General features: G+C 58.0%; 2 protein-coding genes across 10 annotated transcripts; one reads left to right on the forward strand and one right to left on the reverse strand.

The window, feature by feature from the left end:
- Nucleotides 1–1,016: 1,016 nt before the first annotated feature.
- On the forward strand, nucleotides 1,017–7,738 carry PLP1 (proteolipid protein 1). 2 transcript variants are annotated; one of them, XM_082322949.1, is made up of 7 exons: nucleotides 1,017–1,137; nucleotides 3,259–3,445; nucleotides 3,936–4,197; nucleotides 5,014–5,182; nucleotides 5,400–5,473; nucleotides 5,585–5,650; nucleotides 6,109–7,738. In XM_082322949.1, the coding sequence occupies exons 1-7, from the start codon at nucleotides 1,134–1,136 to the stop codon at nucleotides 6,178–6,180; spliced, it is 834 nt and encodes a 277-aa protein (XP_082179075.1). In that variant the 5' UTR covers nucleotides 1,017–1,133; the 3' UTR covers nucleotides 6,181–7,738. The 2 variants fall into 2 exon arrangements, with proteins under 2 accessions (XP_082179075.1, XP_082179076.1); XM_082322950.1 differs by having other exon boundaries at nucleotides 3,936–4,092.
- Nucleotides 7,739–10,235: 2,497 nt separating this feature from the next.
- On the reverse strand, nucleotides 10,236–18,840 carry RAB9B (RAB9B, member RAS oncogene family). 8 transcript variants are annotated; one of them, XM_082322852.1, is made up of 4 exons: nucleotides 18,777–18,827; nucleotides 17,024–17,093; nucleotides 16,723–16,846; nucleotides 10,236–16,233 (listed from the first exon to the last, which is right to left on the reverse strand). In XM_082322852.1, exon 4 carries the CDS (start codon nucleotides 16,196–16,198, stop codon nucleotides 15,593–15,595), a length of 606 nt encoding a protein of 201 aa, XP_082178978.1. In that variant the 5' UTR covers nucleotides 16,199–16,233; nucleotides 16,723–16,846; nucleotides 17,024–17,093; nucleotides 18,777–18,827; the 3' UTR covers nucleotides 10,236–15,592. The 8 variants fall into 8 exon arrangements, with proteins under 8 accessions (XP_082178978.1, XP_082178977.1, XP_082178973.1 ...); XM_082322851.1 differs by having other exon boundaries at nucleotides 18,757–18,827; XM_082322847.1 differs by lacking the exon at nucleotides 17,024–17,093 and adding an exon at nucleotides 18,374–18,477 and having other exon boundaries at nucleotides 16,723–16,982; nucleotides 18,777–18,826.
- Nucleotides 18,841–20,120: the final 1,280 nt, after the last annotated feature.

Below are 20,120 nucleotides of genomic sequence, written 5' to 3' on the forward strand. Positions count from 1 at the left end.
TGCGGGGGCGGTCAGGAGCTGGGTCCCACCGATGTGGGGTGCAGCTGGCCACTATGAAGCTCTGGCAGTGTTTGCACAGCTGCCCAGGTGGTGTTTCCCCCCAGCGCATCTGCGGGCAAGCCAAGGGGTGGCTGTTTGGGTGGGTGAAGAAGGGGCAGGAGTCCCCACAAGGTGGCCCACCCTGCTCCTGGCCCTCCACGGCCAAGGAACCCCCAGCCCACTAGCGTCCCCAGCCCCAGGGACAGCCGGGCCCTGCCACCTCACTGCCTGGCACAAAGAGGGGCATTGAGGGACACAGCGGGGCTTTGTCCACCCCGTGCCCGCCGGGAAGGGGCCGGTTGCCCTCTGCAGGCTTCCCCGGCCCTGTGCTGGTTCTGCAGCCGCAGCCCCCAGGGGAGCTGAGAGCATCCGTGGGGTACCCAAGGGAGGTGGGGTACCCATGGGAGCAGGAGCACCCAAGGGAGCTGGCTCCATCTGCTGCAGCCCTGGAGCCATACCCATCACTTGGGTACCCCACGGATGTGCCCACCCGAGTGCCATTCCCCCACAGCTGCAGGATTCCCATCAAAAGGGGGAAAGCTCCCAGTTTGAAGCCCCCAAGGCTGAAAGCAGGTGCCTGGGACAGGGAACCCTTGTTCTCCGCTCATGGGTGCTTTGGGGTCAGGGAGGTGACAGAGGGGCATCACTGCTGTCCTGTGGGGCTGGGCTCCCATGCTGCCACAGTGGGTAGCCTGGGCAAACACAGCCTGGCTGGGCCCAGGGGGTCCCCAGAGCCACCAACAAAGGGGCATCCCATGAGCCCACCCCAGCCACCAGGCTGCTCTCTTTCTTTTGCAAAAACCTCTTCCCCCAAAAGCCCTGAGCGGGGCTGTGGGGCGACTCTGCCCACGCAGCCGCTGGGCACCCAGGAGCTGGCAGCCAAGGGGTGCTGGGGGGGCCGGGGGGAGGGGCGGGGTCCTGTCCCTTTAAGGGGGGTGGCTGTCACTCAGAGAGCCCTTTTCTTTGCTGGAGAGCGGGACAGGCACCCAGAGGGGAAAATACAGGGCGAGGGACCGCCAGGCAGGCGAGGACTCCCGCAGACAGCACCAAAGCAGCCGAGCGGGCAGTCAGGGGAGTTGACCAAGTCCAGCATCATGGGTGAGTATGGGGTGAGGGTGGCAGACACCCGGAGAGCTGTCGCTGGTGGCTCTGGGGACCCTGTCCCAGAGCAGAGACCCCTGAAACTTTCCTCTGGCACCAGTCGGGTCCTGGTGGCCCCAGTGTGGCCATGCCAGCCATGGGAGCTGCCGGGGAGGATGCCTCGGCATGGCGGGGATGGTGTTTTGTTTCCTGTTTTCTGTCCTTGTGTGCTCACGCACTGTCTGTGGGGACAGATGCCATCCCCACAGCCGGTCCCACCCAAGCCCTTGCCACATGGGCGGGAGAGATGAGAGCTCCTGCCTGGGGCTGGTGGGAGCTGGGAGGTCCAGGCAGGGCACTGAGACCTGCCACAGCTCATGCCACTTGTATGCCAGCAGCCTTGGGAAAATGGAGGCACTCCACGTGCCTCAGTTTCCCTACCAATACACCAGAGCTAATACTTACCGGCATACCCCCCAGGGCATCAGGGGTGCTCTGTTCCCAAAGGTGCCATGGGCTGCCGGCACCCTCCCTCCTCCTCCTCCTCCTCCTCCTGCTTTCTGCAGCGTATTGTTTGGCTCCAGCAGCAGCTGAGCCCGGGTACAAGGCCCGGGATTGTGAGGCACAAGGGCTCTTTCTCTCCTCCCTTCCCCTCCCCAGGCTTCCCCAGCGCAGCTTCCCAAAGCCCAAGGGGCCGGAGCTGTGGCAAGGAGCCCACCAGGCCCTGCTGCATCCCGGGTCCCACAGCCCCCCGGGAGCGGGGCCATTCGCCGTGCCCCAGCCCCGGGCACCTGCCGCACCAGGTGACTAAAAATAAAAAAAGGCGCGTTTGGCCCAGCACCCCGCTGGGTGCGCAGGGCCGTCCGCATGGGTCCCAGCGAGGTCTGGGGAACAGTGCTGGCCAGGGGGAGCGGGACCCCCCCGGACCTGCCGCGTCCAAGGCAAACAAGCGGGAGGGGTCCCAGCACTCCCCCATAGCGCTGCCTTTGTTCCCTGTTTGCTCTCTGCACGGGCAGCCGCCGGGGTGGCAGTGCCAGGGACAATCCCCCATTGTCCTTGGTGCCACGGCGCGACCTTGCGCCCAGTGGGGAGGGGAGGGCACTGCTGGCCGGGACCCCATGGCTTTCTTGTCCTTTGAGGGAGGAGATAAGCACTGTGGGACCCGTGGAGGGAGCGTGGGTTTGGGAACGCTTCCCACGCGTGCCTTTTTGGCATTCAAGGCACAAATGCTATGCCCAGACAGGGTGTGCTCAGGCAGCTGCCGTGCCCAGGACAGTGGGGTGCCGGAGCCTGCACCTTGGGGAAGGGGAGCAGCTTCCCTGCACGGAAGTGTTGCACAGACAGGGCAGCAGGTTATCACAGCTTAGCTGGAGCTAAACTGACACTCCTGTGCAAACCCACCTGGCTGCCTGCCCTCGAACTGGGCAGAAGAGCGGCTGGCTGAGCACCTCCCAACCCAGCCCATCGGGAACCTGAGCTAACGATCCTGCACGTCAGAGCCCCGACATGCAGAAGGAGCAGGTGCCCATGGCGCACCGCTGGAAAAAATCCAGCATTTAGGCAATCTAAGCAGCACGCTGGCACGTGCCCTCACTTTCCCTACCCATGCACAGGTACACGTGCCCTCTTGCCAAATATCTGTCCTGGAGGAGTAAATCTATTACACAAGCATTGACGTTTGGGGAACTAACATGGCTCCTCTCCATAAGCGCATCTGCCCGCGTAACAGGGCTGCTGCAGCCCATTAGCAGCTTGTTTGCTGGGTCCCTCTGGCATTACGCTACATCGCCTTGTATTTCCATCTTGTTTCGCACGGGTTGGCACAGCTGGGTCACCTCTGCTCCCCATCCACCTCACAGCCAGGGGCTGCCTTGCGGCCCCGGTGCCCCACGCTGCCGTCACCCCTGTCCCTGGGCACACTTGGCTGTGATCCTGCCCTGCTGCTTAGAGAGCTCTCGGGGAAGCTGCTGGGTTTGGCTCTCCAGCACCACAATGAATCGTTTCTGGGTTTTCCTTCAACCTGCTTCCCTCCTCCCGCCAAGCACCTTCCGCCCCCCACGCTTGCCTGCTCCTGAGCTGCAGGATCTGCACGTTCCCTGTCCCAGCAGTCCTGTCCCACCTCACCTCTCTTCTCCCTAGGTTTGCTCGAGTGCTGTGCCAGATGTCTCATTGGGGCACCCTTTGCTTCACTGGTTGCCACTGGCTTGTGCTTCTTCGGGGTGGCGCTGTTTTGTGGCTGTGGGCATGAAGCCCTCACAGGCACCGAACAGCTCATTGAGACCTACTTCTCCAAAAACTACCAGGACTATGAGTATCTCATCGATGTGTAAGTACCCTGCTGCGGTGCATTGCTCTCATGCTGGGGCCCCTTGTGTCTCCGTCTTGCTCTGTGCTGGGAGGAGGTGTCTGGCTGGGCTGGCCAGGGCAATGCTGTCACCCAGGCACCATGAAGACTCCAGGCTGCGTTTGCTGTGTGCTGGTGCCACGGCTGCATGGCAGGGTCCGGTGGCCACTTGTTTCCATTTCACCCCTGTTTTTATCTGACCCTCGCTAGGTGCCCTGGCTAGTGCTGGACCTCTGCATGGGGTAGGTATGGAGGGCGCGGGGAAGCTGGCAGCAGCAGCCAGCCTTGCTTGCCATGGCTTTGCCCTGGCTTGCTCCTCTCATGGCTTCACCCTCTCTTTCGGTCCCCCTGGGGTGGCATGGGGGGGGTAAGTCACTGTGGCCAGGCTGCCCCGGCCATGCCACATGCGGGGCTGAGCTCCCCAGCACCGCCCCAGCGCCTGAGCATCCCTGCCCGCTCCTCTCCCCGGCAGCATCCACGCTTTTCAGTACGTCATCTATGGCACGGCCTCCTTCTTCTTCCTCTACGGAGCCCTGCTGCTGGCCGAAGGCTTCTACACCACCGGAGCTGTCCGGCAAATCTTCGGGGACTACAAGACCACCATCTGCGGCAAGGGCCTCAGCGCAACGGTAACTGGGGGCCCGAAAGGGAGGGGAGCGCGAGGCCCCCAGCGAGCTCATTCGTTGCAGCGGGTGTGTCAGTGTTTGGGAAAGTGGCTAGGACATCCTGACAAGGTGATCTTAACCGGGGTTTGGCACCCCTTCGCGCGCCCGCAGCGGGTTTGCCACGCTTGGCGTGGCCGAAGGGCAGGACACTGCGGCCGTCCGGGTTTCGGGGTATCCCAAAGGGAAGCGCAGCCCGGCCACCCTCCCCCAGGCCTGCTGTGGTCCCTGGGGACCAAAGCAGCCCAAATGGCCACATTTAACAAAACTGCTTCATGTTTAAGCATCGTTATGCAGAGTCATGAGCATCCCTGCGGTGCCGGCAGCCCGAGGCTCTCTGGCACCCAGTGCTCCGGGGTTGTCTTCTCTGCTGTGCTTGGGGACCACGACAAAGTGCTGACAAGGGGAGCCCATGGCCTGGGGGAGCGGAGGGGGACGGCTGTGGTTCCCTCGGGGGCCGGTCGGGGTGGCGCCGCGGAGGGAGGGCAGGAAAGCCGCATTTGCACACCAAGGCGGGTTTTGCAGCTGCCCTCCAGCAGAAGCCAAACCCTGCTTGGCTGCGGCCATGGTTTCACCCCCCCAGCACGGGATGTGGCAGCCATTCTGCTGCTGCCACCGGTCACCCCCACGTACGCAAAGCCAGCTGCAAGCCTGGGGCTGATGCTGTCCCCGTGAGCTGCAGGGGTGCCCGGCTCGGGCTGTTGCTCCATGCTGGCTGCTTGGGGACATGCTGGGTTTGGCGGGCAGTGCGGAGCCAGATGCAGGCAGCATCTCAGTCCCCTGCCTGCTCCATGCCCCCTCCTGCCTGGGGACCCTCGCGCTCCCCTGTCCGTGTCCCTGGCCGCTCAGTAACCACGGCTCTGCCCCGGCTTGTCCTGCCCCTTGCAGTTTGTGGGCATTACCTACGTCCTGACCATCATCTGGCTCCTGGTCTTCGCCTGCTCCGCGGTGCCTGTCTACATCTACTTTAACACTTGGACCACCTGCCAGTCCATTGCCAACCCCAGCAAGACCTCGGCCAGCATCGGCACCCTGTGTGCGGATGCCAGGATGTACGGTGAGTGCTATGTTTACTGCCCAGGAGCCAGGGCTCAGGGAGGAGGAGAGGGGGTGGAGGAGAGGATCCAGGCAGATAAGGCTGGGATAAAGCAGGGGCAAGTGCTGAAGAGCCCCAAAACGCCAGGGTGTGTGTGACACATGTAGCTGCGGGAGGCTGAGCAAGGCAGCTGGCTGGCGGCCGTGCCCAGCTCACCCAGCTCTCCACGTCTCACCAGGCGTCCTGCCCTGGAACGCTTTCCCTGGCAAGGTGTGTGGCTCCAACCTGCTCTCCATCTGCAAGACCAGCGAGGTGAGCACCTCCCATCACCTGATGTGCACTCCCCTCAGTGGGTGGCCTTGGCACCGGCCTCTCCAGCCGGCATGCGGGACCCCGGGAGCTCACCCCCCTCTTCCCTTGCAGTTCCAGATGACTTTCCACCTCTTCATCGCGGCCTTCGTGGGGGCAGCCGCCACGCTGGTCTCACTGGTGAGTCGGTGCTCCCCCTGCCCGGCCGTTCTCCTCCACCCGGCAAGGATGTGGGGGCAGAGGACAACAGAGGTGGTGGGCACGGATGTGACAGAGCCCGTGCTCGTGTCATTTTCTGGCACATAAGTGCAAATGGCAAATTCGGGCACCTCAGGTAGAAGTGGCTGCTGGAGGGGATCTGGAGAGGCTTTAGGAGACCACCAGGGAGAGGTCCTGCTGCCCATGCACTGAGTCCCCAGCCTTTCCCCAGCTCTCCTCTTGCTTTACACCAGTGACGAGACTCTGTGGTGTCCTGTCGGTGCAGCAGGGCCACGGGGCTTCGCGGGGCAACTGCCCTGTTGGGGTGCTGGGCTGGGGACGCCACCTTGGGCATACCTCAGTGAGGAGTCCCACCCTCCTCGCCCATGGGAGCTTCATTTCTCCTCCTCCCCCCTCGCTCACTCTCTTCCCACCCACAGCTCACCTTCATGATCGCCGCCACCTACAACTTTGCTGTCCTCAAGCTGATGGGCCGAGGCACCAAGTTCTAGCCCGCACAGTGGAGCCCAGCCAGACCAAACGCCCTTCTTTTCTCTAACCCTGAGGCTTTAACACTGCAGCCACCTGACACCAGATCTCCTGCATTAACTCTGCCTTCGCCGCTGACTCCCCTCCTCTTCTTGCCTCACATCCATCGTGCTGAGCATGACCAGGAAGGAGAGCTTCCCACCAATGGACATCTCTTCATGCACTTTTCTCTCTGCTCATCTGTAACCAGTTCGCTCTAGGGCCAAGCCCACCAAAACCAGCCAGAGAAGAGGAGGGACTTACTCCAGTGTCCCGATGTTGCCTAGGGATGAACAAGGCCTTCATGCTCCTGGGAGGAGGAAATCCATGTAGGTTGCTCCATGAGTAGCAAGAGGCTACCTAGAGAGAAAAGGAAGTTGGCCCAGTCCTGGTACCATTGCTAGTGACTCTCCTGGAGCTGTCTGCTGTCACCACCCATGGATGGAGAATAAGAGAAGGATTTTTTTCTTTTCCCCTTAGCAAAGAAAGATGAATTTTCCCCAAACTACCTGCTGCAGCCAAGGCAAAGGGAGTTCAGGGCAAGGATCTTCCCATTGCGGAGAAGAGAGTGCTGACCCCGATGCTGATAAAGCCCTAACCCAGCAGCCCCTATTAAAGCCTAAAGGAGTTTGGTGTCTCTGTAGACAAGGGGGACTCTTGGCTTTACCCTCCAGGCAGCAGAGAGGTGGCAGATAGGTTTGACTGAGAGGGGACATCTCTGTGCTGTGTCCTGGGAGCGTAAAGCCAGAGCCATCCCTCCGTAGGCAGGGGATGACCCTCTGGACCGCGCGCCTTCGCCCGCCCTGCAAGTGCCGCGCTCGCCGCACGCTCTCGTCCGTTCACAATGGTGCTCTTCTCTGGGGTGACGTCTGCTTCTCTAACCTCCGCTGCACCGGAGAGCTTGATTTTTTCTCACCCGTGTCAAACGTAACTTTCCCTCGTTCTGCCCCCTTCTTCCCCTCACATTTTTTCCCCACGTTTCCTGCAAGTCAGGACAACTGTCTTGTGTCTGCCAGGGCAGGAGGGACTGGCAGCATCTCGCTTCCAGTCGAAACCCATGAAGGAGTTGGGGAGGGAAGGAAAGGCGGCAGCTTGGGCGTCACGGGGCAGAAACCAGATCCTTCTGGTGCCAGTTCAGTCTTTTCCCATGGAGGGGGGCAGCAGGGCAAGGGGTTTGGTGGAGACGACCTCTCCCCCACGATCGCTCTCCATGGCTGCTGGAGAAAAGTCCTCTGGCTGCGTAGCATGGGTCCAGCCAGACCCGCCAAAATGCTGTTTCCAGTCCTCCCCACCAACTGGTATTTTGTTTTGCTCTTCCCTGCCTCTCCTTAATGCTAATCTTAGTGTTTATTTATTGGAGAAACTACTTTCAGTGGCAGACTGTAGCTCCATCTTGCATGGATTTTTTTTTTTGTCTGTATTATTATAATATTTTTTTTTAAGTACCTGTTTCAGCAGGGGCAAGGATAAAGGAGCAGATCTGCTGAGCAGAGCGTTCGAAGGATCCTTGCTGCCAGGAATGCTGAAATAGGTTGGCCAGGCTACCAACGCACACGGGCTGGGGAGGGGGGAGATGCCAGGAGGGACGGCAGGGTGGGGAGAAACCAGTCAAGATCTGGAAATTCACATCAACACTATCTCTCTTGGGGGTTTGCTGGGGTTTTTTTGGTATCCATTTAACAAAAAATAACCAGATCCTCCTTCCCACCCTTGTCCCCAGACCCCATACACACACACACGCACACATGTGCACACACACACACACGCAAAAAGAGAGTTAATCAACTGAAAGTGTTTCCTTCCTTTCTGATCTAGAATTTCAACTTGTTAACAAGCAATAAAAAGGAGCAAGTTTTTAGAGACTTATCTTACAAGATGTATTTTATAAAAATTAAAGAAAATAAGTTAAAATTAAGAACATTCTGAACAAGATATACGTCTGTCTGTCCTTTTGTTGTGATGGCTTTCCCACCTCCCCCCCCGCCCCAGTGGCCAAAAAAAAGCAGGGAAGGGGAGACTGCAGCGGAGGAGGTCCCAGAGGAGCAGCGCTCACCAGCCCCATGTGTGGGCCAGCAGCTCCCCAGGACTCTGCCCACCCCTCCTTCCCACCCCAGCCATGAGGTTCATAACCCTGACTTCAAAATCTTTGTTTCCAGCTGGGGAGCCCTTAAAACCTCTATTTCTCCTCCAGCCACCTAGAGGAAAGCTGGGGTCTTGTAGGAGCTGCTGCCGCCCTTTAATACTCAGCCTACGTGGTGACAGCCTTTGCCACGTCTCCTCACGTAGCACCTACAGCACAACCACAAACAAAACTGGCATGGCTCAAGCAAAGCTCGCATCAGGCAACGCATGTGGTACGAGCACATCCAGAGCCACAAAGGATGCATGATTCTCTCACTTGCAGAGCCCTGTGTGAGATAGGAGCGTCTTGTTTAGGCACGAGGGCGGACTTGACTATTGCAGGGCCCTACGTGTCACACGCTCTGTGGGTGGCACATTTGCCGCAGGGTCCTTAACAGTTTGCACAGTGCTGGTGTGTGAGGAGGTCATCGGCTGGTGACTTTCTGCCCCTGATCAGATGAACACTGCCCTTAGACACACATTTCCACAGCAGCTACTCAAAAATTATCAATTCAAACGCTGCTTCTCTTGGAAATTCCCCCTAGGAGGTGCACTCAGAAGCCTCTGGGGAGTGAGGCCACAGAGGGATGCTCCCAGCCCCATGCTCAGACCCCGGCACCACTGCCGTTTGCAGCGGATCTGCCCGAGAGGCAGATTTCAGGAAAGACTAGATGCCCATGAGCAGCCGGGTGGGCTGAGAGCCAGCAGGCTGTTACCTACCCACGGCCAGGACCCTTGCTGGTCTTCCTAAATGGGATGCTAGCCCAAATCACACTCTCCCCTCCCTCCCCCAGCTTCAGCCCCCTCCGGGCAGGCAGCAAGGCTTCTCATGCAGCCCAGCCGGGGGAGGTTTAGCTCATGCATTGCTGCTGCCCCAGCTCAGTGCACAGCTGTGCCTGCACCCCTGGCCTTGCCGCGGCTCACAGAAACCCATGGGGCTGCAGCCAGCATCAATGCGGCCCTTTGTTCCCCACGTTCCCAGATGCCATCGCCCTCCTCTCCCCATGCTGAAAGGGCCCTGTGTGTGCATGATCAGCCGCTGGGCAGGAGCGAGCTGGGGAACAAAACACCATCTCTTTCCCCTGGCAGAGACTGGTGCCCCCCGGCCGGGGTGAGGGTTGGGGACAGCAGCACGCGGTAGCGTGTGAAAGCGGCCAGCATGGCCAGGGTGCTGGGCAAGTCCGAGGGCTGAAGGACACATGTAGCCTCTTGTCCAGTGTGCCCTTGGCTCTGTCCTGCTGCCACCCCACCTGGGGACATGGGACCTGCCCTCACAGCTCCTTCTCTGGGCACCCGGTGCCCTCCAGGAACTGGCTGAGAAAAGACAGGGAGTAAACCCTGCCTCGTACCAAACCACATCTCTCTAAACTGGCCCATCACCACAGCTCCAAGGAGGGGAGCCAGTGCAATCAAACACTTTCCCCCTGCCTAGCGGCTGAAACGCAGCTGCAGTTTGCTCCCGCAAAGGCTGGACCAGAGGAAGGGACCCTGGAGCAGGTGCCATGGGCTGCCTCGCTGGTGTGCGGGCAAGGCGACTCCCACCCCTTCATCCCATGCCCTGCCGCTCCGGGAGGAGGCCCTGTGCCGCTGCCAGCAAGGGACGCCGGGCAAGCGAGCCCTTGGGCCAGGGCAGGCAGACACCTCCCCTGCGCAGGGGAAGGAGAGGGGAGGGGACGGCGGCACTCAGGGGTGTTCGTGTAGGGACGGCCCCGGGTCGCCAGCGCTCCGCCAGGCTGATGCCGCTCCCGGGCGCCTCCCTCGGCCGGGGCGGGACCGGCTCCCGCATCCCCGGTCCTCCGTCTCCTCCCCGCGGCCGCCGGCCGCAGCGGCCCGGGCTGGCGCCGCCGGGGAGCAGCGGGACAGGGCCGGCGTCGGGCCCTGCCGTCGGGCCCCGGCTTCGCGCCGGCCCCTGCCCCGCCGTGGCTGCCGCTGCGCTGCCCGAGCTCCCCCGGGAAGCCCTCGCTGCAGAGGCACGTCTGCTGCTACGGGCGCCCGGGGAGCCTCCAAACCAAAGCCAGCGCACCCACCACACACCAGAAAAAACAGCTGCCATCTCCCTCTAGTGCCGTCATTTACACTGGGCTCTGTCCTGCACACTCCAGTCAAGGGAAGAGCAAATAAAAGCTACACAAAACGTTCACACGCTGCCAGTCGAAGCCCGTCTGCAAGCCCTCAACTCCATAGCAAATTCCTCTGAAGCCACCCAGGCAGGCACAGTCCCCTGCCTTGCTCTCTTAGCAAGGGGTAAGTCTGCGTGGGACGAGCAGGAAGGCTCAGGGAAAGCAGGCAGCACTGCAGGCAAACCCAGCAGCTGCCCGCTGCCTCGGCTCAGGCCTCCACCCTCTGCCTGCACGAACACTCAGCAGAACAGACAGCGGGCATGCTGGCCGTGGCAGGGGAGACTCACGCTCCCCCCAGTCCTGTCCTGGCTTCGGTTAGGGCAGGGGAAGGGCTGCTAGTGGCGAGCGGTGACCTGGCAGGGGCACAGCGGGCCAGCAGCCCAGCCTGCAGGGGCCACGGCACGGCACTGCCGCCCATCTGCCCCACAGCAGGGTCTCACCTGCCACCTCAGGCACCCAGCTGGGTTCTCTCCATTTCTGCGCACAGTTTAGCTCTGCACAGGAGATGCCCGGGGACAAGGAGGGAACAGGAAGCGGGAAGTCCTCACAGAAAGGACTAAGACTGACAATAGCACAGGCAGATGCTGTACTTGGCTGCTCATGAAGTCAGGAGTCCTGCGTCCGCCCATGGCCATGTGCACCAGCCCCTGAAGGACCCCTTGAAGCCATCGGGAAAGAGCTGCTCCACCAGCCATGCAAGCACGGGAGTCAAGGGGTATCTCTGTCCATTCCCGATTGCTTTTGCCCAAGCAATTGCCTGAGGAGGTAACCCACGATTTCACTGACTTCACGGATTGTCCCAGGCCCCATCTCAGTCGAGGGACTCTGACTCACCCAAGGCCTTTGGGCAACCGCTGTTGGAGCTGCCATTGCCTCCCACCGCGCCCCTCCTCGGCAGAGCAGGGAGTGCTCCCTCCTCCAGAGCAGGCCACACCAGTGCCCCTGGCGCCAGAGCAGCAGCAAACTCCCTGTTAAGCACTGGAGCCTGGAGTGGGGTTCAGAGGCCATTTTTAGACTCTCTATATCTTTTTGCTCATTCACAGACACACGTAAGAAACACGCAGTCCCCAGAGAGATCACGTTCCTGCAAGCCTCCCTACAGCCACACTGCTGCAAGGAGCCAGCCTCGGGAGCTAGGGAGGAGCTGCGCCGAGGAGACGCATGGTGTGCAAGCAGCCTGGGTCACCCAGAGAGCACAGCACCTCCAGGGCATCTGCAGCCGTTTGGGGCTCCTCTGCTAGCAGTTCTAGAGATTTCAGTTTCCTCGGCCCACCAAGCAGCTGCACGGCCTTACAGCTGCGCTACCTGGCCCAGGGCAGCAAAATCCTCGAGAGGGCTGGGGGAGAGAGGGATGGATGGGACCAGGAGACTCCCCACCGCTCCTCCTTGCAAGCATGCAGGGATATGCTGTAGCACCTGTTGCACACAGAAGCAGTTCACTGCTTTCCTTTGGAGACACTCTCTGCCCTCCAGGGATCCATCCTCTCCCCAAGCCATGACAAAACCTACTGAGCCCTCCACCGCTGCTTGCAGTGGCCAAGTGGGGAACGAGGGAACAGCCTCACTATCGCTCACACCAGGGGAGTCAGTGGTTCTGATGGTTTTAGACAGACCCTCGCTGACGTGAGACAGCCTCACCCAGCCCCCACGACTCCTCCAAGGCTGGGACCATCTCCCACCAGGTCACATCAGCTGTTTGCTTTCAGCTGTTTTGAAATAGCTGAAGTAAGATGCTGGAGGCCCCACATACTCCAGCCCACATTTAAAAAGTAGGATTTCCAAGGACTTGAAACCCTATTCTGCCTCTGGAAGCATGGATAGGCAAGCAGACATGGGAGAAAAATAAACCAAAAGGTTCTGCCAACAGAAACAGCAGGCACGGACTCTGCAAACACAGAGAAAGCCTCCCAAAATAAACGACCATCCTGGCAGGTCAGCAAAGAGAACACTCCCCATATGCCGATTTCCATCTCAGCGTCCTATGGAAGTCATGCCTGGTTACAACCCCCTGCAGCCCGAGGGACCGGTTCCAAGATCACAGGAAGAAATCAAAGGAAAGTACCCAGCTTGCTGCCGAGAGCCTAGGCTGAAAATTAAAATGTAGTGACAGAGGGAAGCAATGTGGAATATTTCTGTTATGAAAGTGTTTTCTGATACACTCTTGAAAAGACAAAACTGGTCACTGGATTCAGCTGGTGAATAAGCTGTATTTATTCAACTACAGGTCTAGCTACGTACATTCAGGAATAACCAACCTCTTTGATCCCTCAGTGACTTCTCTCTGCCAGATGCTACAACCAACCCAGCTCCACATCCCTCAGGAGAACAGGAGCTGACTTGAACTTTGGTAAACCAAGAAGGCAGCCACTTCCTGAATTCACTTGAATACATCCATGTTTTATTTGCTGAAATAAAGGTAGAATCTTGGTTTTACAATTCCAGTTCTGTAGCAATAGCAACAACCACAGCAGCATGAGTGGACACAGGGAGGGGATGGCTGTTGGCACTGAACTTTGCAACAAAGAGTTCAAAATCCTGGCTCCTTTGGAAATTGTGCGCATCATTTAAAATAAATTAAACAATTTAAATATATTACACTATACTTCTTTTTAATGTTTTTTTTAAAACACATAAACCTAATAATGTCCAATGTCTGTTAGGAATAAAAGATGCTGTGTAACACCGTCTGGCAATACATAACGTCTGCACAGCCTGTGCACAATGAGGCTCTTGAGCTTCAGCTCTCAGCACCAACACGCACCCAGGGTACTGCAAACAGCGTGCTGCGCCGGTGCCTCCTACACCCCAGCTTGTTCAGTCTCTGCCCTCTCCCACAGGAGGTGCCAGTCCTCACACAGATCCCATGAGATCTGCACTGGGGAAGAGGCAGTTTCACCCGCAGGGAGCTCCCTCAGCAGCCCCTCTGGCAGGGCCGGGCAGCGCACGAGGGCCTGAGCCTGTTCTGACACCAGGACCCCTGTGCGAACCAGCGCTGGGGGAACGCGTCTGTTCAGAGGTGTAAATCAGAACCACAGGTCACGGTCTGGGATCGTGAAGGAAATATCAAGCACTATTAAACTGAAGAAAAATCTAGAGGCCTGGGAAGGTCAGACATTGGTAAATAAACAGTAACAATAACTTTAATATCCTGTAAAAATCTGTTGCAGCTATGGAGGCAGAGCCTTCTCTTATACCTCAAGGGACCTGGTTTTCCAGAAACTGCAAGCACTCCCTATCTATCCCCGTGAATATGAGTGTTCAGCCCTGTTTAGAAATCAGATCCCTCTAAAGCACTTTGCATTAAAGCTTCAGTCCCTTCCACATGTGGCTGCCTGGCGGAGAAGGGCAATATCACCCTGAGTTCCCCCAGAGGAGACCCCCTGCATGCTCAGAGACTGCTAGGCGATGGGGATTAGCTGCCACCAGCCAGCACGAGGGCAGAGATTGCCCTGCTCTAAAGCACAGCATAAGCAAGGCTGCTCGATTTGAGCTACAAAATTTACCATCCAGTAGCTCATCACAGTGGGAATTGCATTCAGCAGCTAGTGGATACGTACTTGGGGAAGCTCTCCCCGTGGCAGGCTCCTATGTGCTCATGGGCAAAGTCATAGTTTTGGACAAACGCTTGCACGGGAAGTTGCAGGACACGAGGTTATAATGGTAAAGACAGCAGTCAGCAAGCACTCAGCTCTCTGCTACACAGCTAGCTTGGGACTAACACCTTGCAGGGGGCAGGAGCTGGGATCAGCAAAGCCTGGTGTCCTTTCCTAGAAGGTTCCCTGCCCCCCTCCCTACTGTTTTTAAGCCACCTTGAATAGAGGAGGAACCAGTGCGGCTCTCTCCCCAGTGGACTGAACACAGCAGCCATTAACAAAGGCCAATCAACCGAGTGGATGTCCTCCACCAGTAAAGTCTGTCAGATGAGTTACAGATAAAACGTACTGGATTCCCCATTAGGGAGCAAGGGCCAGGACAATGGCGTGAGTTAACTGTGCTCAGCAGCACTACACCTGACACAACGGGCAATAAAGTGAATGGTTCTATGTTGCAGCATCCAGATGGGAACATCTGTGCTAAAGCAACTGAAGACGCTGATCCGCCAGCTAACGAAGCACAGTGGTAACCGGCCCTGCACACCGAGTGAGTGGATTTAACAGCTTGACTCCCCCAGACTCCTGCACACCTAGGAGACATCCCACCTACCTAGCAACCAGTCTGCTAGAGTGTATCATCTGGACATGGCAATTACTTGTGACAGAAACCAGCTGAAGTTTCACGCTCCAGATGTCCTGAACTCCCGAGTAACTCTAGACCCTTTGACATGACCCAGCGAGTGTCCACATCGGTATTTTTCATCCAGGCCTTCAAGGTATGAGAAGTGAGATCCGGTGTTGAGCCTCCAGAAGAGACAAGGAAACATACATTAAACAAGAAGCAGACAGTCTCTCCACAAAATAACACTCACACAAGACAAAGTTAGAGGTGAGGAAAAACAGACCAGAAATAGACAGCTACGAAGAAGTGATGCTGCCACATTCAAACACAGGTCCATCTCTCCTTCGTATGTTGCTTCAGATCAGAGCTCTAACAATTCTCAGCACAATTCAGTCTCAGGACACAATGCATTTATCCCAAACAACAGATACATACACCTCAGCCACTCCAGTATTTGGCATTCTCACAGTCGCATGGGCTAAAGTCTCTACAACAGGTTTTATTCAGTATGCTGAGCAGACTTTCCTTTGGCAGTAAGGTCATGAGTTTAGTGGGTCTAGTATTTGAGTTCAGGACTGAAATACTTCAAAGAGTGTCTAGAACGCTCTCAGCTTTGTTCCGCAGGCAGTTCTTGGTACAGATCAGAATTCGCTGTCTTTAGTGAATTTAAAGGACTTTAACCCAGTCCTTTAAACCTGCTAAAACAGGCAGAGATGGAAGCATGACTACGTTCACATGCTCTTTTGACAGCTCCCTCCTGCAGATACATCCTCTGTGCCCAAAAACTCCATCCAGAATTCAGATGGTGAGGCTGCAACTCCCCAGCGAGCAAACCACCTATTGTCCTTGTGGCCACTCTCCTCAGAGTGCCCCAGAGCTGCCTGCACTTATTCCGATCCAGCCGCCAGCTCGAGCGACGTTCCCAAAGCAGCAGCCACTCTTAACAACAGGAAGACCCTGATTTGGAGCTGGAGTGCAGGTCAATGGTGTGGCCCAGCATGCAGTGCTCTAGCTGCTCCTCCATCGCCAGCACCTGTCGCACAGCCTCCTCAAAGGCCACCGCCACATTTGTGTCATCCTTGGCACTAGTCTCCAGGTATGGATAGTTACCGTTTTCCATGCACCAGGCCTGGGCCTCCTCTGTGCTCACTTGTCTCTCAAGTTTGTCTATCTTGTTGCCCAGGACTACAAATGGGAAGTGTTCAGGGTCCTTCACATCAGCATAGTAGACAAATTCCTTCTGCCAGTTACTAAGGTTCTCAAAGCTCTGCCGGTCATCCACACTGAAGGTCAGCAGGCAGCAGTCTGCTCCCCTGTAAAAGGGAGTTCGCAGGCTCTTGAATCTTTCCTGTCCCGCAGTGTCCCAAATCTGGAGGGTCACAAAACGTCCATCCACCTCCAGGTCTCGGTTTAAGAACTCCACACCAATTGTGTGGAAAGCCTGTGAGTCAAACTTGTTGGTGACGTACCGGTTCATGAGGGAACTTTTCCCAACTCCACCATCCCCAAGGAGAATGACCTTTAAGAGCAAGGACTTCCCACTCATTGCAGCAGGACAGAGGGGCGCAGTACCAAGGCAATCTGCAGGGTTCAAAAATAGTACAAAATACCTACTTGACTCATGGATTCTGCAGAAAAGTTGCACACGGAAGAATATGGTATTTCCATCCCCATTTCTGAACTAGTTTTGTATATAGGAGGTAATCTCTCTAATAAGAGAAGCAGCAGGTCACCACTCTAAGTGCAAGGTGAGAACAACTGTTGAGAGTTTAGTATCAATTATACCACTTTTGGTGAAAACTCTGTATCTGAAAGCTTGTCTAGTTTTTCCAAACATACCATCACTAGTTAAACATCTCTTCTGGCCTGTGCCCTCAGGCTATCACAGAAACAGCAAAATTGCCAGGGATCACCGTCAGCAGGCCTTTCTTTCCACTGTACAACCACTAGCTAAATAATTTCTCCTATCTGACTCGACCTACTGGAAGGATGTAAAAGATGTACAGGTCTAGCATCAATACAAGTCATCTGGCAAACCAGTTCTTAGCCACCCCAGGAACACTGACTCACCTTTCAAGTGGAGCCGCGCTTGTTTTCTGCATGTGATCTCTACAGCTTGGAAGGGGTTTCCCAGGCACAGAGACCCAGCTTCTCTGCCACTCTTTTTTGGCAATGCTTTTCGCAGGCCAGTTTGCTAAGGCACAGGTGCAAGTTCACATTGCAACAACCCCGACACCACAGGTTCCTTAGTCAGCAGTCGCAAGAGAAAGGCCAAGTGCCAACCAGTCCCCGCCCCCTCCTAGGGACATTCTGCAAGCGAAGGTGAAGGCCTGACAGAAAGAGGTTTGTTTCGCTGCTGTCTGTACTGTACCTGCTCTAGAAATACAGCGCTTCTGTCTCCAGGACTGTCCAGGGAATACCTTCCTCCAGCATAAGAGTCGCTAAAAAACAAGCATCAGTCAGTGAGGTTGCCAGAGCTGCGCTCGGTGCACTGCCTTTCAATCTGTAATGTTGACCCAGGCTGGAAGAACAACAGCAGAGCTCTAAAAGCTGGAAGTGCAGCACTGATGGTTGGAGTAAAACAAGCAAGGACAAGGTGCTGAGGACAGAGTTTCCCTTGTTCTAAGTAAAATGGAACACAGCCTATTTCTGACCAGGGCAGACACAGTACATTATGGATGCTAAACCCAAAATAAGGAAAGAATAAATTGAAGGAGCTCTGGCATGAGTGCACAGGCTGTGTAACCTGTGGCTCCCCTCAACCCAGGGGATGTCGATAGCTTTGATTTGCTTGGCCTGCCTACCCACACACTCTGGAATCTGATCTGAGGATTGAACACACACCTGAATCTACTACCCAGAAGAGTGAGCCAGCTGGCAAGAGCCTCACATGAAAAGAGCTGGGATCTGGCTCGCTTACACCTGCTACCAACATTCCTGGGAAGGGTGTGGACCCGTAGTGCTGCTTAGTGATGACACTGCCAGATCAGCCTCCAGCTGACTGAAGCAGGAGCACTGGACACTGCTCAGATCAGCACTCCTACTCCTTCCAGGCCAAAAAACACTTTCTGCGTTAATCGCAGGGAGGCCTGTTCAACTTTGTTTCTACTCTTTTTGCAGCTCTTTCAACCAGCGCTCACCACAAAGCCAAAATCAGAAACTTCTGCTTCCGTTTCAAGTTAGTTTCTGTGGAAAGTGCAGAAAGTAACTAAACACTCACCAATTTCACTTCCCCTGCATAGAAACTCCCCAAATCAAGCACGGCTGAACTAATTTGATGGGCCATGGGGCATTTGAGAAGCATTTGTGCAACCCAGTGGTTCTAAAGCAAACAACAAAATGCAAATATCCCACGAGACAAACAGGAATTGCAGCATAGCTCCCTGGGGTTGATGGCTTTGGGAAACTCTCCCCTGAGCAGGTGAGCTGTTCAAAACCCTTTCTCTTCCTTTTCCAAACCCTTGCTGAGGGAGGTTTAAGATGGTCCCTGCCCCCTGTCACCAAAGCCCTTCCTGACACACGCCATCGGACCTGACAACAGTTTCCATTTAGAAATGGTTTGCTGGCAAGCGACTAGCAAATGTTTTAAAAAAAATGACTAATGGGCTATGCTAGACTACCCCAGAGCCTAGCAGGCCAGCAGACTACTGACAGCCATGACACAGCCATGACACAGCCATGACACCGACGGGCACGCTGCCACCCATGACGCTGACGTTACCGATGCTGTTTGCAGCCGGCGTTCGCTGATCAGCCCTTTGCAAGCTATTTCGGAGGCCAACGCCGACGGGCGGCGGGACGCCAGCCCCTCACGGCAGCGCCCGTCTGCAGAAAAGAACAGCGGGGTGCGTGCGTCGGAGCCGGGCCGGGCCCCACCCCGCTCCCCAGGCCCTGGCTGCCGGCCCGGCGTGAGGCGAGACCCTGCGGCGGGCCCTCGCCCGACCCACAGCCGGGCCGCCGGGCCGGAGCGGCCGAGGAGCGGCGCAGGGGGAGGGGACGCGGCCGAGGAGCTGCAGCCCGCGAGGGGGGGGCGCGAAGCCCCTCGGCAGGGGCCGGGGGAGAGGGGCAGCCCCGGGGAGATGGCGCCCGCCCTTCGGCCCTCACCTCGCCTCGCCTCGCCTCACCTCAGCGCCCTGCGCGCCGCCGCCCCCGACCCGCCGGGCGCAGGTGCCGGCTCCCCGCGCGCCTGCGCAGCGCACGCGCCCTGCCGACGGTGGCCGCGCGGGCAGCGGGGCGGAGCCACGCCTAGCCCCGCCCCCGCCCCGCCCCGCCCCGCCCCTCCCGCGGCTTGGGCGGGCCCCGGCGCTGCCGCGGCTGCCCCCGCGCGGCCCCCCCCCACCCCTCCCCTGCCCCCTTGTGTCAGCCCTTCCCCCCTCCTGCTGGCCCCATCCCAGCCCCGCGCGGCCGCGGTGGGACCCCCGCCCCGGCTGAGGCGAGCGGTACCGGGGGTGCCCCGAGGCCGTGGTGGGGCCTGCACGGGGTCCGTGTGGGGCCGCGGCGCCCCCGCCGCGAAGGCCCCGTACCCGCCTGCGGAGCGGGGCCCCTGCGCCCTGCCGCTGCCGGCAGCCCCTGGCCGCCCGGCCGCCGCACCGGTGCCGGCGGGCTCGGGGCCCTGTCCCTCAGCGGGCGGGAGCCCCGCTGCGGCGCGGAGCGGCATGTACAGAAATAAATCAGCAAATACCCCGCATGCTTCTCCTCGATTCCCCGTTTAGCGCTGAGGGAGGCAGCTGCCCGAAGGAGTGCGCCTGCCCCCACCCTCACCATCGCCCGTGGGACCAGGAGGGAGAAGGAGGTTTCTGGGGAAGAGCAGCAAATACAAATATTTCAGGTGGTTGAAAGGAAAAATAGCGGCAAGGTCACCCCAGCCTGGGGCAGGGGAAGAGGGAGGGGGAGACCAAACCCCCGGGTGGCTGCAGGCGGGTTTTGGGGAGCAGGAGCCACCTGCCCCCCCGGGCACCCTCAGCTCGTCTTCCCGCCAGTGCCTGGTGCCCACCCAGAGACAGCTCCAAAACCTGAGGACGCCGCTCACTGGGGGCTGCAAGACACCCCGGGCACCTTCCCCGGGGGCGGCATCCCCTCGTGTGGATGCCCAGGGCTTTTTGACCAGCCGAACCCAGCACCAGCCCCAGGGCCGAGTGGGTGCCATGAAAGTGCATCAATTCCCTCCTTCCCCCTCGGAAAAACATGAGATGGGAGGAGGATTTAAATTAAGCCAGGGATTATAGTAATACCAGCCTCAGTGATCTGTTGGAGACGGGGAACGAGAGAAGCGCAGGGGGGTGAGGAGAGGGTGGCAGGGCGAGGGCCCGAGGGCGCAGCGTGTTGGCAGCCTGGGACCAGGGGAGCCCGGGGAGTATGGGGGTCCTCCTTGGGCACATATTTGGGGCAACCACGTACGCGCCAGCACCAGGGCTAGAAGCACAGGGTGTTGCTGGTACAGGCAGCAGACCCAGCCCGCACCGCCAGCT

This window comes from Platalea leucorodia (genome assembly GCF_965183815.1).
Source record: "Platalea leucorodia genome assembly, chromosome: 10".
NCBI classification, from domain to species: Eukaryota; Metazoa; Chordata; class Aves; order Pelecaniformes; family Threskiornithidae; genus Platalea; species Platalea leucorodia.

Coding starts and splice junctions, on each gene's coding strand:
- PLP1 (XM_082322949.1), top strand. Junction 5,474..5,584: donor CCATCTGCAAGACCAGCGAG/GTGAGCACCTCC, acceptor CTTCCCTTGCAG/TTCCAGATGACTTTCCACCT. Junction 5,651..6,108: donor CCGCCACGCTGGTCTCACTG/GTGAGTCGGTGC, acceptor TCCCACCCACAG/CTCACCTTCATGATCGCCGC.
- RAB9B (XM_082322848.1), bottom strand. CDS start 16,198: ATGAGTGGGAAGTCCTTGCTCTTAAAGGTCATTCTCCTTGGGGATGGT.